This window comes from Anguilla rostrata, chromosome 2, assembly GCF_018555375.3.
Source record: "Anguilla rostrata isolate EN2019 chromosome 2, ASM1855537v3, whole genome shotgun sequence".
Taxonomy (NCBI): Eukaryota; Metazoa; Chordata; class Actinopteri; order Anguilliformes; family Anguillidae; genus Anguilla; species Anguilla rostrata.
This window is the reverse complement of record NC_057934.1, coordinates 62,083,171-62,101,847: the sequence shown is the minus strand read 5'-3', so window position 1 is coordinate 62,101,847 and position 18,677 is coordinate 62,083,171. Positions and strand designations below refer to the sequence as shown.

Below are 18,677 nucleotides of genomic sequence, written 5' to 3'. Positions count from 1 at the left end.
GTCACCCGGCGACAGCATGCTCTGCAACACGTGACTGTCGTAATGGACAGCACGTCACCGTCCATTCATTCAATTCTGACTCGTTTTGTTGCGACGCAATTCACTTTGTACCAACAGAGGGCGGTGTTTGCTCGTTAAATCGGCAGCGTGGTGCAGCCGTTTCCCCGGAGACACAACCGATAAATATTACTCAGCGCCTTTCCAATTTATTTTTTTCCCCGCTGTCGCAGCACGCAGACGGGAGAGACACTTTTCCCCCATCCTCAGAAATCTTAAAACAAGCCAAGAAGCCTGTTTTTTTCTGGAAGGCTATGGACAGAGGTAACCGTTATGAACAGAGTCAACTGCCACTTCAGGCAAATACCTCATTTTCACATGTAGGGATTTCCGAGTCCGTGGCCGGAATGGTGAGGATCTGGAATCACATTCACGTGTAAATGAACCGAACTGCACGGCTCATTACTTGCAATTTCAGCTGCCCTTGAAAAGACGTACTGGAAGGCGAAAATATGTTATTTAGGGCTGAAAACGAGAGACTTGCCTTCACTTTCAGTGGGGCGCCAGCCGTTTTTGACATCAACTCCGTAAAAGTAATTGGATATTTGATAAATGGAGGTGATTTAGTTAGTATGCCAGAACAGATAGTTATGGTTGATAAAACAGACCCAACAATCCTGAATTATAGAGATGGAAATATTGCACCCATTAATTGTTTATATAGGGAGCATATGTAACTCGATACTACACCATGTTAAGTGCTGCCTTAATGGTATAACTAGTACAGCATGGTATTTTTTTTCTTGCAGTTGCTAGGCAAATGTGATTTCAGTGCTAGTTTGTACTTGGCAGGATTATTTGTTTGTTTGCTGAACAGGTTACTCTACAGGGTTGGAGTCCTGATCTATGTGGTCACTTCTGGCACTACGATCTTTACTTCACTCTAGTGTGTTTCTTTTGCACTTCTGCACCTTGAACTAATGCACTTGTTGTACGTCGCTCTGGATAAGAGCGTCTGCTAAATGCCTGTAATGTAATGTAATGTAATACATAAGATAAAAGGCCTGTTCTCACATTACAAAGATAAGATCAGAATGGTGTCAATATTTATGAGGTCATATGTCCATGTTAACCACTCAGTGGTCTCAACATGGTTTTAGTGGGGACAGAATTAAACGGGACAGATGAGTAATAAATTCAATGCATAAATATTTAATTCGCTATGACAAAACGTATTGATTTTTGCAATGTGTCCGTAACCCTAATTTAGGGACACAGAATCATGTTTATTTGGGTGAGGTGAGGCTGTTGTTCACCTGGGGTACTGTGCCCTCCTGGAGGGTAAAACAGTGAATTCCTACCTGCTGTTCCAGGACCACAGTGCCACACGTGGGCACCGATTACGCCATACCCGGGTTGGGCAGCAGAGAGGCAGTGTGGATGAACAGCAGTGTGGATGGGGAGCAGTGTGGATGGGGAGCAGTAAGGCAGTGTGATGGCGCAGTGGCAGTGTGGATGACAGCATGGATGGCGAAGGCAGTGTGTGGCAGTGGGCAGCAGTAAGGCAGTGTGGATGGGCAGCAGTATGGATGGGCAGCAGTAAGGCAGTGTGGATGGGCAGCAGTAAGGCAGTGTGGATGAACAACAGTGTGGATGGGGAGCAGTAAGGCAGTGTGGATGGGCAACAGTGTGGATGGGGAGCAGTGTGGATGGGCAGCAGTAAGGCAGTGTGGATGAGCAGCAGTGTGGATGAGGAGTAGTAAGGCAGTGTGGATAAGATGGAGGAGCAGTAAGGCAGTGTGGATGAACAGCAGTGTGGATGGGCAGCAGTAAGGCAGTGTGGATGAACAGCAGTGTGGATGGGGAGCAGTAAGGCAGTGTGGATGAACAGCAGTGTGGATGGGGAGCAGTAAGGCAGTGTGGATGAACAGCAGTGTGGATGGGGAGCAGTAAGGCAGTGTGGATGAACAGCAGTGTGGATGGGCAGCAGTGTGGATGAACAGCAGTGTGGATGAACAGCAGTGTGGGCAGCAGTAAGGCAGTGTGGATGGGGCAGTAAGGCAGTGTGGATGAACAGCAGTGTGGGCAGCAGTAAGGCAGTGTGGATGAACAGCAGTGTGGATGGGCAGCAGTGTGGATGAACAGCAGTGTGGATGAACAGCAGTGTGGATGGGCAGCATTGTGGATGAACAGCAGTGTGGATGGGCAGCAGTGTGGATGGGCAGCAGTAAGGCAGTGTGGATGAACAGCAGTGTGGATGGGCAGGGAGTGTAAGATGAACAGCAGGTGGGACAGTAGGAGTGTGATGAACAGCAGGGGGTGGGCAGCATAAGGGGCATGGATACAGGCAGTAGCGTGTGGATGGGCAGCACTGGCGCTTCATCTGCATGATGGCAGCCAGCTCTCCAGCCAAAGCTAATCCTGCCACCCGCTTCCACGATGCGCCTCTCTCCGCACCTGCTCCATCCCTTTATCGCTCTCTTCTCCTCTCTGATTTCCTCCTCTTTTAATTCCTCCTCTTCCCCCCATCTCAGCTGCCTCCTTCAGTCTCAAAGGGCTTACTTCACCCTGCCTCTCTCTCTCTCTCTCTAACTTTATCTAATTCTTTTACTCTCTTCCGAGTCTTTCTCTTTCTCTCTCTCTGTCCCCTCCCCTCATCAGCTTAGCGTGACACCATTATACTGCCACATCACTTCAGTGACATAAACACCGGTCACATATAACTTTTCTTTTCTGTCTCTGTCTTCCTCTCTTTCACTCTCACTGGCTGTCTTTCTCTATCTCACTATCGCTTTACTGCCATCTCTCCATCTTTCTCTCTCTCCCTCCCTCTCTTGTCTCTATCGAATTCAAATTCAGATCAGTTTTTTTGGCATGGAAAACTGGCTTTTTGCGTTGCCTGGTGTCAAAACCAATAAACAATGAAAAACAACGCTATCAATAACTTGAACGTGTCTCTCTCTTCCTCTCTGTGTCTGTGCATCCTTTTTTCACTCCTCACCAATGACCCCCCCCCACCTCTCTCTCTCCCTCTTTCAGTCTTTCTGAGTCTTCTTTTTATTCCTTCGCTGTGTTTACTTGACTGGGACGGTGCAGAAGTATGGATATAAGCGTGGACCCGGGAGCTGGTTTTAATCTGTAGTCCCTGTGTACTCTGCTTGTCCTTCTCTTCCGTCTCGTTCATTCTCTCTGTATGAATCACAGTCTCCGATTCCCCCGCCCGTCAGCTCTGTCCCTGTTTCCTCCCAACTCATCCCCCCCAATCTCCTCCTTCATCTTCACAGGCACACTGCCCACTGCACACCCCCACCTCCCCCCCCCCTCTCTCTCTCTCTTTCTGTCACTCACGCACACTCCCCATCCCTCTCGCTGTATCTGTCTCTCTCTATATGTCCTCCCCTCTCTCTCTCTCTCTCTCACACGCACACTGCCCATTCTCTCTCTTTCACACACACACACACACACACACACAAACTGCCTATCCCTACCTCTCACCCTCTCTCTTTCTCTCTCTCTCTTGTATGCTCATCACTCTCTTCAGATTCTGTTTCCTTCCTGTCTTTCTGTCTGTCTCTCTCTCTCTATCTCTCTCTCTCTTACACACACTCTCACCCTCTCTCTTTCTCTCTCTCTTGCTGCATGCTCATCCCTCTCTTCAGATTCAGTTTCCCTCCCAGCCTTGCAGCCCTGTATACACATTTCTCCTGCACTGAGATGGCCAGACACAGAGAAAGCACAGCTTAGCATGCATGCCCTACAAAGCAGCTGCGTCTGGCCTATTTCCCCTCCCCAGCTCCACTGCACCGCTCCCTGTGTTATTTATACAGCTGGCTGCACTGCAGGTACCCTGTCGAGTGAGGGGGTGTAGGGGGGGGGAGCAGGGAATCTGGTCCAATAAGGTTAGTGAAAAAACCACGGTGACTGAGGCCCCCCCCCCCCACAGCCGTTCCAGTTAATGAAACAGCTGGAGTCACTCTCCTCATTTTTAGGTCACTGGAACAGTGGCTGCTGGATTGAGGGTGCTGGTTTCTGATGGGGGGGGGTGCTCCTACAGTAGACCAGGCGTGTCCGGCGAGACATGCAGCACCGCCCGTACGGCGGTCCGGTCCCAAACCACGTGCGAGCCCCCCCCGCCCCGCCCCATGCAGGCAGGAAGTCTGTCCTACGACACTGGCAGTCTCTGCTCTGTGACTCCCCCTCAATTCCGTCACGCTCTCTGTTTTCCCCCATATGAATAATAGAGAAAATGGAGAAAGGGTGTGTGCCGCTAAAGGGCACCCTCCCCCTCCCCCTTCCCCCAGGAGAGAGGTGTGCAAGGAACTGAGAAGATACCCCCCCACCCACCGCCCACTTACAGCCTGTGCCCAGTTCTTGACAGGATAATTGATAGGCCAATCAGAGGAAGCTCACTGATTCATGAGCCAATCAGCACCAACGTGGCAGCTGTGACAAGCACTTCCCCTGCGACTAATTAAGGGGCAGCCTGAGGCAGACGGCCTCAAAGGTGCCGTCCTTCCCTCCACCCAATCGGAAGCCCCCTCGCCGCTCCCACCCACGCCCCTCTCCGCAGCCACAGAGAAACCCCAACACAGACTGGCCTCTGATGGGCGGGATTACATGGCCACTGTGCCACAAACAGATGGGGGACACCCCAAAACGTTACTCCCACTGGTTATTTATGTATTCATGAGCCCCCCCTCCCCCATGTAACAGAACCGTTAATCAGAGGGGTCAGTGCCGCAGTCACGACCAGGGCCATCAGATAGCAAGGCACTCTGGGAGTAGCCTGCTCCAAGGCTAACACAGCCACCGCAAGCTTCTTTTTCAGTATACAATTTAAAATAAATAAATAAATAAATAATAATAATAATAATAAAATATATATAATTTTAGATTTCACAATCGTACAACTGTACACAGGCTGGCTGGGGTAGTGCAGCATGGCAGCGAGGCAGAGGAAAGTGAATCAGGGCAGAGAGGGAACAGGAAGCCGCAAGCAGCGCAAAGCGTCTCCAGATCACAGCCGGGCCGCACGGCATCAGGCAGATGGGGCGAGCGCACCAGGCTGTTCTCAGATCAGCGGCGGCTCAGCGAGCCAGATCTCAGATCTCGAGCGGTTTCTCGAGCCGAGATTCGGTGGGATTTCAGTAAGCCCCTCTCACAGCGCCCAGGTCTGCGGGGCGGATTACAACACTGAACTTACGCAAACAGGAAAGCAAGCACTCAAGCAAAAGAGACAATGTTTCACATCCAAAACACTGGCAGTTACGTTTCAAGAGTACATCGCTATATCAATCAAAGGTTGCTTTGGCGCACACAAAACCACTACACAACTCCAATCAACAGCCGGGCCAAGGTAAAAATAAATGTAAATAAATAAATAAATAAATATAAAAGTAATCTAAAATACGTTATATGAAAATATATTCTACATAATGGAAAGCGACAGGTGAATTTTAAGAATAAACTAAGACATTGAGCATTTTTGATGAACTAGATACAAAAAAAAAAAAGTGTATGACAAATTCAATGAATGCCTCAAGGCTATATTACCATATAAATAGCCTATTTTCGCACCATGCTCCCACGGTACCTCCCTGCCACTCGCACTGACATGGCAGCAGATTAGCCGTCTGTGTTACGTGTGTCTATCTGCTCATAGCCGGCGCTCCTATTGGACCGGCTGTACAACTCAAAATGATGAACACAGTTGAGCCGATTCATGATTACAGCACTCGGTACAGATTACATACTCAACATTTATTATTGTGAGCATACAGGTTGCGGTCTCCCAGTGAATGTACACGCACGTTGGCAACCACGAAATAAAATGTGATCTGTGCATCAACGGCAAATCTACGCAGAGAAGAGTAGATACAGATCCCTGAGCTCATAATTACTTGCAGAAGAGATGGCATGAATCAAACAGTACTGTGTTCTGCACATTACCCGCTATGCTCAGACAACTGTACAGTTGTGCCCTTTGCTGTGTGTGTGTGTGTGCGCGGGTGTGCGTGTGTGTCCGTGCGTGTGAGCGCACGTGTGCAGGTGTGTGTGCATGTATGCGTGCCTGTGTGTGTGTGTGCGTGTGTTTGTTTGTGTTTGGGTGTATTTGGCTATACGCGTGGGTGTGTTTGGCTGTTATAAGGTAATAATGTTCTTCTGTTTGCTGTACTCTTGCCTACTCTCTTTGCTATTAATGATATCTCTCGGTCAACAGAGAGAGAGAGAGCAAGGGAGAGGGAGCGCTAGAGAGAGAGAGAGGGAAATAGAGAGTGAGATAGAGAGAGAAAGAGAAGGAGAGATAGAGACAGAGAGAGAGAGAGAGAGAGAGAGGAGCTGATGAGAGCTCCATCCGTGAGGGCACACTGCATGTGTACCTGGGATCTCCTCCTCTGGCGGGGGCTCCGGGAGCCTCCCCTCCGCTGCTCTGATCCTCCGAGTCGTGACTGAGCTCCTCGCCGCGCCGATCAACCGCTAGCGCCACGACGCGCGCACGCAACCGTCTACCGCCGCCCCCGCGCCGCGCCCCTTCACCATCCACCGCGACCAGAGCTCAGAAATATCACAGCCCGCTGCTGCGTGCTTTACAGACAGGAGCACCGTAGCCTGCGTCTCTCCAAAGATCGGAGTAGCCAAACCGACAGCATTCTTCAGATGTACATTTCATAACCCACAGCCTTCTTAAGAAAATCACGACCAACAACATTGGCAAGGCAAAGATATCATTCCCCTAGCCTTTTTTAGATAAAAAAAAAATCACAACCCATATGTCACAACCCACAACCGTCTTAAGATCAGAAAATTCCCACAGGCATCTTTCTTAAAATAGAACTATCAGAACCAACAGCCTTGATTGGACAGGGATATCAGAACCGTCACAGGACTGCTGTAGCAGTAGCAAAATCCTTTGCAAATAGCCCCAAGACTTGGAGGAAAGGGGCATCCAGTGTAAAGAGGGAAAAGAGGACAGGTAGCTTTTTCCAAAATGATGTGCTACCACATCATAGATGGCAAACCACGACCCGGGTGAAGCACACATTCAAAATCGAACCCACATTCCTCTTAGTCATCATCCCACTTCCCTAGCTGTCATGCTATATCGCCACCATGAGGTTAACAGCCAAAAAGCGTTATCATGGAATTTTGCCACTAATTCAAAGTATTTTCACTTATCCGAAACCTTATAATGCGGTGTAAAGGCTAAAGTACGTTGTATATTTATTTGGATTCTGTTACACTCTGCAGCAGACACGGGGTATGGCCACACTCCCATCCATCAAAAATGGCAGCAGTGCAGTTCATATGTGTGTAATCAGCACAGTAAGCCCACTTTTAGCTTCACTGTCATTCATCCCCACAGGACTTTCCCTGCTTTGGTTCCTGTGTACGGGACAGCGTTCTGGGTTCGGGTTTTGGAGTAATCCCCCCCAGCAGAGCCCGGTTTGAACGCGTTTGCTCCTCTCAGCACGCCGGGGGCTGGGGACGCGAGCGGAGTCACCGAGCGGACAGCACCGCGCAGAACGGACCGCGGCGACCGGCTCGGATTACGCCGTTCTGACGTCTGCAAAGCGGCAGGTACAGGGGAACAGCCGAACCCAGTAGAGGTATTAGCCGGAGGCTCTGTGGACCACAGTATGCCCTCACGGTTGGCCAACAGGAGGCCTAGCAGCAGCGAGCGCCTTCTCAAATCACCAGGAGCACCTGTACGGAGATACAGCAAAGACTAAGAGCGCATTCTCATTTCTGTCCGATCGCCGGACCAGCCGAGTGGCCGGTTTAAAAACCAGCGGGCTGATGTCACATCCTGTCGCGAAGCGCGTCGGATTGCCAGAAATTGTAGTCCTTGAATTGCTTTCACTCGTAGTTTTTTTTTTTGCCAGTTCTGTGGTTTGCTTCCTGATCAATGCGGAAGGCAACAGATGGACAGCTGTCATCATCCTCTGGAGTACTTGGCACGACCAGTTTAAAGAATGTGGTGGGTGGTTCCAACTCAGCCAGCCAAGCAGTTATTTCAGTGAGGTGACTGACACTGTGGGTGAGGTGTGAGGTGGAAAGGACCAGCAAGGGTTGGTATAATGTCTGAGGTATTTGAGATGTCTTCTGCAAGGCATATGGTCTCTCAAGAATATTAAGGCATATGTGGTCTGTACAGTTTGTGGTCTGTACCGTTACATAGTGTGTGGTCTGTGCAGTATGTAGTCTGTACAATGTATGGTTTGTGCAGTGTGTGGTCTGTGCGGTACAGACCCAGGTCAGTACTCACTCCCATTCTTTGCGTCGAGCCTGGGGCGTGCTCTGAAGCTTGTGTGACTGGTGTGCTTTGATCACATCTCTGTGATCCACCAGGCCCCCGCGTCGCCTGGCAGGGGGCGCCAGGGAGTCGTCGGCCACCGGGGAGTAGAGCGGGCTTCCCATGACCCCCGTCTCCACCGGGCTCCTGCCGCCCCCGCCGAAGCAGAAGGGCTCGTCCCGGCACTTCTCCACCCGCACGTCGTACACCGCATGGTAGTAGGTGGGCGTCGGGCGGACGGCGCTCCCGCTGGCCGTGGGGTGGCACTGCGGCCGCCGGCTCTGGGATTGCGCTTTGCGGCTGGGCCACTGGGGCGGCGCTCTCTCTACAATCACAGAGCCATCTGCGCACAGGGGAGACAGCATAGAGCTGGGGGAGGAGGGCAGGGGGTGAGGCGGGAGGAGGGAGAGGGGCGGGTTTGATGGAAGCCGTAAGCATGAATAAGAGTTTCGAGGGATGAGGGGGTAGTGAAAAAGGAGAAGAGGATAATGGGTCAGAGTGAAAGAGAAAAAAGAGAAAAATGACACTCATTAAAACAACCGACAAAAGCAAGGGCATCAGTTTTTTAAAAGGGAAAAGGAACGGCAGGCAAATTTAATGACACGCAGGCCCCTCGCTCGCTGAGTGCTTGGCTTGCTTTTATCCGCTGCTTCTCTGCGACGTGATGCGAAAAAATGAGCTAATCAACACAAGCACAGGCCCGAGGAGACAGACCTGCTATAGCACGGAGTTACTGTGCTCAGTCAGGTTGGAGAGTGCGCCCAAGAGCCAGACAATTCAACGCTGAATTCTGGAAAGTTCCACCTTTCCCTTGAAGGGTCAACAAAAGAGTTGATGCTGTCTATAGTTAACACTTCCAGCTTTTCTTGTTGCAGGGACACTGATTCTAAGTGTGTTGCAAGCATTTTCTGGTCTTAATGCTTATTTCTTATTGCTCTTGTAATCCCAGTGTCCACATGATTCATGTTATGTAAAGCAAACACTACCGGTAATGAGAACTATTATATTCCCAAATAAATCAAGTTGTATTCATTTATAATAATGTGGTTTCTCAGACAAACGTTTAACATGTATTTTCATTTCCAAAAACATGTGCCACAATTGTTCAGACCCTAAATTATGATGTTAAACAAATCTGACAAAAAAGGGAACTGTATTGTGGCTTCTCATGGCTAATTGTTTCACTGGGGTATAAAAATGAGGTAACACACATGTCCATTATCTATCACCATGGAGAAAGGACTCCAGGAGGAAATGGGACAAAGGGTTGTTGACCTTCACAAGTCAAGAGATGGTTATAAACAACAACAACAACACCAACAGAAAAAAGATACGAGTTTCCAGTATTAACTCAGTAGCCACTGGAAGAGTGCAAAATATGCCCAGTAGACAAAAAAGATGCACCTTTGCCCTCATGCACTGTAATGCAGATGGTTTGGCCACCCAAAGAACATCCACAGCTGAAGACCTAAAAAAAAAAAAATACTAAAAAAACTACCTTCAGACAGCACCTCTGTGTCAAAAAAGCTTTTTGGAAGGATGAACAGAAACAAATGGCTTCTATTGAGGGCAATCAAAAAAAACCATCTAGAGTGTGCTGAAGGGCACTGGAACCCCAACTCCATTGGAACTGAAGCTGGATGCTATAGATGGATGAGACAAAAACCTTTTGCCAATAAACACCACCAGCGGATTTGGCGTCAGTGGAAGGGTGCTTAGGTTGAAAAGAATAGGGCTCCTGTTACGGTCGATGGAACCATGAACTCCAGCAAATACCAAGGCATTTTGGCCAAAAAACCACTTCCCTCTGCCAGAAACCTCAGACTTGGACGCAAACGAACCTTTCAGCCAGACAATGGTACTAAGCGTACTTCAAAATCAAAAGAGAATTCTGCAGACCACTATCTCTTTCAACTTTTCTATTTTGCGAAGGCCATGTCATTTGGCAATGTCTGACTCCGGAGCTGAACCTAAGTCAAACCACAGTCCTAAAATGTGTGATTTGAATGAAAGACGTGAAAGCTACTAATATGAATGAATGATATGAATAACCTCATAAAACATTACAGAAAGCCACTCAGTGGTGTCCTTATCCTTGTCAAGAGAGAAAAAATACAAAGTGCTAAAACAGGGTCGTGAACATTTGTGATACTAACAGTAAATTTAAAATTTGAGTGATATTTTTGTTGATTCCATTGAATCACTATTAAAGTAAAATATGTTCCCATGTCTGAAAAGATCAGCTAGCTCAGTACAGTATTTTTTGTTTTATGCAGTATTTTTTGTTCATCGTGATCATGGGTGTGAGTCATTTTGGAGCATTTGGATGATTTCTTTTTTTGGAATATTGTTCTGGATAAGAGAATCTGCTAAATTGTAGAATGTAGCATAATGTAAGGTAATCCAGCAACACGGGCGTCTGCGGATGGGGGGGAGGGGTATGGGGAGACAAAGAAAGACGAGAAGGGAGGGAAGAGAAGAAAGAGACAGGTGGGCATACGGAGTGATTGAGTGCGAAGTCAGCGCCAGCTCCCTGCACTATATCACTCATTCAGATGTAAATGTAAAGACAGAAGCAGACCAGTTGGGCAGCAGCTGGCACGCTGGCACTCGCTGTGTGTATCTGAGAAGTGCCCTGGCACTAGGGATCCAGTGCCATCGAGGCAACCAGACATTCCCCAATGTTTGTTTTTTTATCCCTTTCTCCTCCTATTTTTTTATTTTTATTTCAGTGCTTTCAGACACTGAAGAGAACCAGAAAAAAAAAACAAAACTCACTCTCCTATCGCCAGCCACTTACGAACACAGAAATAGCTTAGATTTCTGTGACGACCATTGCTAAAATGCGGAGCTGGAGGATTCACAAGAGCACTGTTTTAAGTCCCTATGAGTAATGTTTCAGATCCCACAGTCCCCGTTGCTTTTTGCAGTAATCAGTAGTCACTGCACCCTGTGACCTCCTCCTGACTGGCATCCGAAGTTAACTGTCGAAGTTACGTGACGAAAATATATTTTTCCATACGTGGATAAAATATACTGACATTCCTGATTGGTCCTGTTTCTGAGACCATAAAGGGCTGTACTATTGTTGTTTTCAGTATTTAATTACACAAGCCATTGACTTCCATAAATATACACAACAAATATAACCAACAAAGTGTATTATTGGGAAGTATATTTGGAATGCCTCTAGGATATATTACTCAATGAATGGATTATGGTATATTTAAATGTCCACATGCGGCCATAATACCTTTATGGCGTTATGGGAGGGGCACGGACTTGAGGCCATTGAGGTACTCTCAGGCTGCTACTGAGGATGACGCTGCAGAGCTGTGTAGGTGGAGTCCTCCCTCTGGACGGAGGGGAAAGCCAATTGGCCAGTGCAGCGACAGGAACAGGTGAAGGCATTATTTTCACGGGACATTAGGCCAAGGTCCTGACTCACTGTGGCCATTAAAGGTCCCGCAGAACTTTTAACAAAGGGTAGAGGGGGCCCCCAGGTGTCCCGGTTAAAATGGCACTCTCTGAATATCTCTCTAATTATCCCCCAGTTTAATTAGTTAAGTAAATCCTTGCCTCTCCATTCAAAGAGATGTTCAGGAGCTGTGGTGCAATTCTCCCAGGTCAGAGCTAATCTTTAGGCATAATGAGTTACAATGGCCACCTTCATTGTACCGCATCTCGAAAAAAAATTTTATTTGTCATTCTTGCGCTTAGTTGTAATTGGACTGTCTATTTTCAACTACAGCATGAAATTCTGTTTTTAATAATGCCCTATCCTGCTACAGAATGCTGAGTGCCTTTTTTTATCTCTCATTACTTTGTTCTTGTGGTTCTGTTCTTTTATTTTGAGCGCACTTTCTGAAAATGCTTGAAAAATGTATGATAAATAATAACACTGACAAGGAAAATGTTTTATTATTATTATTATTATTATTATTATTGTTATTGTTATTATTATTATATGACAATGCTATAAGGTCCAAGAACTGGCACCCTTTTCTATTGCACCATTATAAAGTTTTGCAGTTATAATGAAGCGTACATTAAGCTGTCTGTACATCCGCCTGACAAACCCTGGCTGCTGACTCTTCCAGACTAACGACCTTCCCTTTGCACACAGGATCCCTGGGAACACTGCGAGTCGTTGCCGAGCCAGGCCTGGGCTGGGTTTGAGTCAGGAGAGCAGCATCACCACTGCAGGGGCAGTGAAGCGGTTTTCTTGCTCACGTCTTTAAAACCCTGTGCATTCTTAGACAGTTCACTTCGCTGCTTTTCCATACGGCCTGCCTACAAAAAGCTGATGCACAGAAAAACGGAAAGAAGAACGTGGTTGCTGGCGCGTTTGCATTAATCTGAAATGAGTTCATTTATTGCACAATTTAAGATGTGGAACAGCTGATTAAGTAATAATACAGGCTAAAAACCATCTGCTCATATTTCCATTCGAGCATGTGTGTGTGTGTGTGTGTGTGTCCTGCTGGTTTGCTTAGATTTTTTAAAATAGTTGTGCTCACAGAATAGTGCATTCACTGTTCTTGCCACAGTTTCATTCGTCTGGTTGCCTCACCCAGCTCCCTGATTGGCTCAGGATTTCGTGGGCCAACACTGTTGGCTGAGCAGGATTCTATACGTCGACTCGGGGAAGACAGCCGTTTAAGTCCATTCACAAGCACCTGGGATAGCGGACCGGGCGGGCCGTCTCATCACCTGTAGTTGGGTAGGTACACCGTGGCCCTTCATCATATCAGCAATAGTTTCAAATTTGGTAAACTAATAGTAACATGCTAACCATACTTTATCAATGAGCTCAGTATTGCATAATGTACATCTCTATCATTAGGTGGTAGTCCCTTGTAGTGCATTCAGTCACCCTGCCACCCTGTTTCTCCTTTTGATGAAGGTGGAGACCCTAGGACAGGGATTCTCAAATCTAGTCAGGACCGATTTAAACCTGGGACCCCAGGTGAGTTAAATTCGCTGGCCAATCAGTAACATTAATTGATCGATGAACTCTTCTTCTTTCGGCTGTTCCCGTTAGGTGTCGCCACATCGGATCATCCGTTTCCATCTCTTCCTGTCCTCTGCATCTTCCTCTGTTGCACCAACCACCTGCATGTCCTCCCTCACCATGTCCATGAGCCTCCTCTTTGGCCTTCCTCTTTTCCTCCTGCCTGGCAGCTCCATCTCCAGCATCCTTCTCCCAATATACCCAGCATCTCTCCTCCGCACATGTTCAAACCATCTCGATCTCGCCTCTCTCACTTTGTCTCCAAACCGTCTAACCTGAGCTGTCCCTCTAATATACTCATTCCTAATCCTGTCCAACCTCGTCACTCCCAACGAAAAACTTAACATCTTCAACTCTGCCACCTCCAGCTGTCTCCTGTATTTTCGTCAGTGCCACCGTCTCCAAACCATACAATATAGCTGGTCTCACTACCCTCTTGTAAACCTTCCCTTTCACTCTTGCTGGTACCCTTCTGTCGCAAATCACTCTTGACACTCTTGTCCACCCACTCCCCCCTGCCTGCACTCTCTTCTTTACCTCTCTTCCGCACTCCCCATTACTTTGAACAGTTGACCCCAAGTATTTAAACTCATCCACCTTGGCCACCTCTACTCCTTGCATCCTCGCCATTCCGCTGTCCTCCATCTCATTCATGCACATGTATACCGTCTTGCTCCTACTGACTTTCACTCCCCTTCTCTCCAGTGCGTACCTCCACCTCTCCAGGCTCACCTCAACCTGCTCCCTACTCTCACCACAGATCACAATGTCATCCGCGAACATCATAGTCCACGGAGACTCCTGATCGATGAACTATCAGGTAGAAAAGAAACCAGCAGTACTGTGGGCCTCGAGGGCCAGATTCCAGCACCGCTGCCCTAAGATGCGCAGCCCGCATGGACAGTGTTGCTAAGCACAGCTTATGGCAGAGAACCGGACACATCTAACCCTATAAAGCAGGCAGAATGATCGCCTAGCATGTGAGCGAGCCGTGCATCTCTAGTCAACCAATGAAATCTGTCAGAACATTGAAATTTCCCACAATGCCTTGTGATTGAAAACATGAAACGTCGATTAGTTTATCTGTTGCAATTTATTGAATATGAATTATATTATTTACAATAATTACTTACTATTACTAGTTAACGTAATTCACTTTAATTATTAGATCAAAAGATCTACATAAATTCTGGAAATTGTTTAAAATATTATTCTGACCAGAAGAATTAGCTGATTATTTAAGGTACTGGTGCCTAGCACTGTGTATTATGCAAAAACAAAGGAAGGATAGGTGTGCTTCCCAACCAGTTCTTTCTGGATTTGTGGGTGGTCAAATCCAATAACAGAAATAAATCACAAAGTCCTGCCATCAACGGATGAATAAGCAGCGCTCCACTGAACCACACTCTAATAACACAGAATATTTATGATTTTATTTGTTTGTTCGATGATTAAAAAAAAAGACCCAGGCACATTTCAGCACAGCTAGACATCAATTAGAATGTGATGCCAAATGCACAAGAGTAACTGTAATACCAAAGGCATTGAGAGATTAAACTACACGTACATCATCTTCAGGTGCGATCAACTTGAGCTCATGCCTCGGTCAGTCTTAAGATCAGTATGTTACGCTTTTGAAGAGCAGTGGGAAAACTTCAGCTTTATGCTGGATTATAGTTTTCAGCTGCAGCTTTAAGTTTTCAATTCTGCATTCACAATCATGCGAAAAATTTGGTTTCCTCAGTGGAAAACAGAATTACCACACCAAAAGCTTGAAGTGGTCTCGGCTAGAGTAAACCAAATGAGATGAACGAGGAGAAATGTGACTGGATTTATTCAGCTTGTATATGAAGAAGCAGCCCATGAATTAAATAAATTCACGATGCTATTAAAACACAATTATCGATGAATAATCAGTTATTAACAGTGTTTAAGGGTCTGGGTGCATTCTAATGATACCTTCTGCACATATGCATGTGGGCGTCGGTGTGTGTCACAATTCTGCCGGTACATATCATTAGCCAGCTACAGTACAAATTATAAATAGTTAAGCAGTTTCATTCCACAGAACACAGTTCCCTGAGTTAAAGGGTAGGCCTGAGTGTGTAGGCTCACGTGTGGAACACCTTTCCCTGTGTTTAAGAGTAGGCCTGAGTGTGGCTCACGTGTCGCACGCTGTGACTGACTGTGGTTTCCGGGGGGGGGGGGGTGTGTTGAGAGCTGAACGCAGCCAGGGGGCCTCTGCTCATCAGGATGAGAGCACATTTATGGCAGCCCATCACAAATCAACTCGCACAGCGCCTTTCAAATCAAAAGGCCTGTGTGTGTGTGTGTGTGCGTGTGTGTGTGTGTGTGTGTGTGTGTGCAAGAGAGACTGTGTGTGTGTGTTTGTGTGTGAGTGTGTGTGTGTGAGTGAGTGTGTGTGTGTGTGTGTGGGTGTGTGTGTGTGTTTGTGCGTGCGTTCTAGAAAGAGTGTGTGTTTGTGAGCGTGTGTGTGGCTGTGTTTGTGCGTGTGTGTGTTTGTGTGTGCGCGCGTGTGCATTAGTGTTCATAAAGGCATAAGCTCGTGAGCATATGTGAGTGGGTGAGTATATGTGTGTCTGAGCGTGGGAGCGGGTAGGTGCACGTGAGTGAGCGAGCATCTGTAAGAGTGTGTGTGTTTTAAAACCTTTGTGGATGTAAGCAGTCATTTGAGTGTGTTCATCCGTGCGCGTGTATCTGAGAGAGTGGGAGAGGACCGCTCTTCACTGTGCAGGTGGGAGAGGAGAGCACCGGGAGACAGCCAGTGTGTCACACGCTTTGTGAGTTAAGCGCTAAATCTGACGCTGTCTGACTGCTCGCACATTACTCACAGCGCTGACACCGTCCCTCCCGCGCTAATCCCATCCATCTCCCCCTCAGAACACCAGTCAATCGGACCTCACCGGGGAGCCCTGCACTGGTGGACCTTTAACGCACACACACACGCGCACACACACGCGCACACACACGCAAGCACACATGCATGCACACACACACGCACACACACACACACACGCACACGCACACGCACACACTCACACTTTTCTTCTCATCACTTCCCTCAAACCTGTAACCTCTACCTGTCCTTGGTGCAGAACACTGTGTACCCTCCCATCTACCTCATTCCATTTGTAGTCATCTACTCTTCCCTCTCATCTCTTTTCCACTTTTCTCATCTATATCTCCCACTCTCTCTCTCTCTGTCCATGTCTCTCACTCTCACTCTTCATCCCTCTCTCTGATCCTGGACTGAAGGCTCTTTTAGCACACTCTTTAATCAGTTTAATCCCCCCTAGACACTGTGTGTGTGTGTGTGTGAGAGAGAGAAAGAGAGAGAGAGAGAGCGAGAGGTGCCAGTGGGTCAAAAGTAGACCTGAGAAAATTACCAGTAACAAGAACAGTTATGAAGGACAGATGATACTTGAACAAAATTTGAAGTCTACATTACAGGCAAGGTCAAGAAAAAACAACTGAAACTGTCACACTGCAAGGAGTAGACTTTGGCAGCAGCTTTGAAATGGAACATGGAATGAGGGAACAGGAGGATACCTGTCCCAGGATTCCTTTGATGCAGAGTTCATACATCAGTGCTCATGTTTCCATGGAAGCTAACCACCTCAACATAGAATACAGGGAGTCACATCTTGAGACACCTCAAGACATGCATCATGTCTCCGGTGTGATTCAGGATTGTGAAAATGGGTTTTGATACATTTCAAACAACTCAAATGAAAAATCAGCACCTGTCTTTTGGAGCAATGTAGAATTTTTGGTGTCTTGGAAATGGCACAGAAAAATACACAGACTAACTCTTCTCAGAAAGACACATCTTAATATTTGTCATGCCTGGGTTCAAAAGCAATTTTGGCAGAGTTTCACTACCTTGTTTTGTTAAAAGCACTATGGTGAATTTTGTTTTATCAGAACATGTCATTCAGTATACCTGTATGCGGGCACAGACATACATTCTATTTACACAGTATACTGTAGCCTACATGCTTTCCGTAAATGCGTAGACTACTGTCTGAGTCTGTCATTCAGGAGATATTAGGCTATTCTGCTGTTTGCATCATCTAGCCTTAACCTTTATCCATAAAATGATTCTCTCTCTCTCTCTCTCTCTGTCTCTAATTATGCACACGCACACACACACACAATTTCATTCCCCGTTTACTTCTCTAGATTCTTAATAAAAAGCCTGTAACAATGTACACAATCACACGATTAAGGTACTGCTACACACGCGCAGCAGCATTCACGTTGGCTACAGTAATACAAATCCGCCGGGCTTTTACCGAAACTAGCAGATGTTCGGTCGAAAGGGTTCCAGAGACTGCTGCCTTTGCGAAATGCGATTGGCGAGTCCTGTTCGGAACTGTCAGTGAACTCGGAACACTTAAGGGCTAAACTGTTGTCCCGAAACTGCGCTGAGATGGCCTACTTTTCCGTAGATCACGTAACCCCCATCATACATCATATCGGTCTTTCTGTCGCAGGGACAATTTCACTGTTTATTTTCTGTTAAAACAACAGCGTTTCCATTGGACAGCTTGTATCACGGTCTACACATGTAACGTCGTATGGCATTCGATCCACACACAAACCATACAGAAACTCCGCCAGATGTGCTTTGGGTAAATATACTTGTTTAGTTCTGTCAGTGTTTTTAGAAGCAAACTTGCAATAATATATGTTTGCATTTTTAATCCCGGATAAGATTGTCTAATGCGTTTACCTTACAGAAGAGGGTGGTCGGGCTAAAGCGGGGTCTTGACCCGACCCGGTCGCTGGGAATACTGTTGTTGCTGTTGAGCGCACCCAGGGGTTGAACGGGAGTCGCCTTGGACAGCTGGGAAATCGACTTGATTTTGGATGCCGAGGTCCTTGTCCTCTGCTGGCGAAGAAATCCCCATCTTCATTAATTAAAACACATTCCGCAACCTGCTATCTACTGACTCATACGAATCACTGCTAATGTAGTTGCAACTGTTTTCTCTGAATTGCGGTGGAAAGTAAACAGCAGCCAAATAAAAAAGGACTCGAGTCCCATCATTTAAGTGCATGCATTCATTTTCAAAGATGTATCGCAAGTCCTCATCATTTTCTCTTTTCTGCAGTACATTATTTTACCCTGTTTTTTCTCGGTTCGTTTAGCCTTGATGAGACGTAATAGGATGAATCGTGCGATGGAGAGCGAGCGCGCACTGTGCGCCTTTACAGTTCGAGCGCAACACCAAGTGTACGTGTTCCCTGTCCTTCCTGCGCGCCGGGAGACTGGTGAGATCATTCCGGATGATCGCGGACTGCATTCATAGTGCGCGTGAGACACTCAACACAAAAGTCCACAACGAG

The 18,677-nt window shown here is 47.1% G+C and overlaps 1 protein-coding gene across 3 annotated transcripts in view; it reads right to left on the bottom strand.

The window, feature by feature from the left end:
- LOC135248760 (voltage-dependent P/Q-type calcium channel subunit alpha-1A-like) overlaps window positions 1-18,581 on the bottom strand; it is a 152,303-nt gene extending 133,722 nt beyond the window's left edge. The window contains exons 1-2 of one of the 3 annotated variants that reach the window (XM_064323670.1): window positions 18,061-18,581; window positions 8,264-8,659 (exon numbers count right to left, since the gene is read on the bottom strand). In XM_064323670.1, coding sequence (XP_064179740.1) covers window positions 8,264-8,655 — 392 coding nt within the window. In that variant the 5' untranslated portion in view covers window positions 8,656-8,659; window positions 18,061-18,581. The remainder of the gene's footprint in view (window positions 1-8,263; window positions 8,660-18,060) is intronic. The other 2 variants (XM_064323671.1, XM_064323672.1) reach the window with 2 other exon arrangements.
- Window positions 18,582-18,677: the final 96 nt, after the last annotated feature.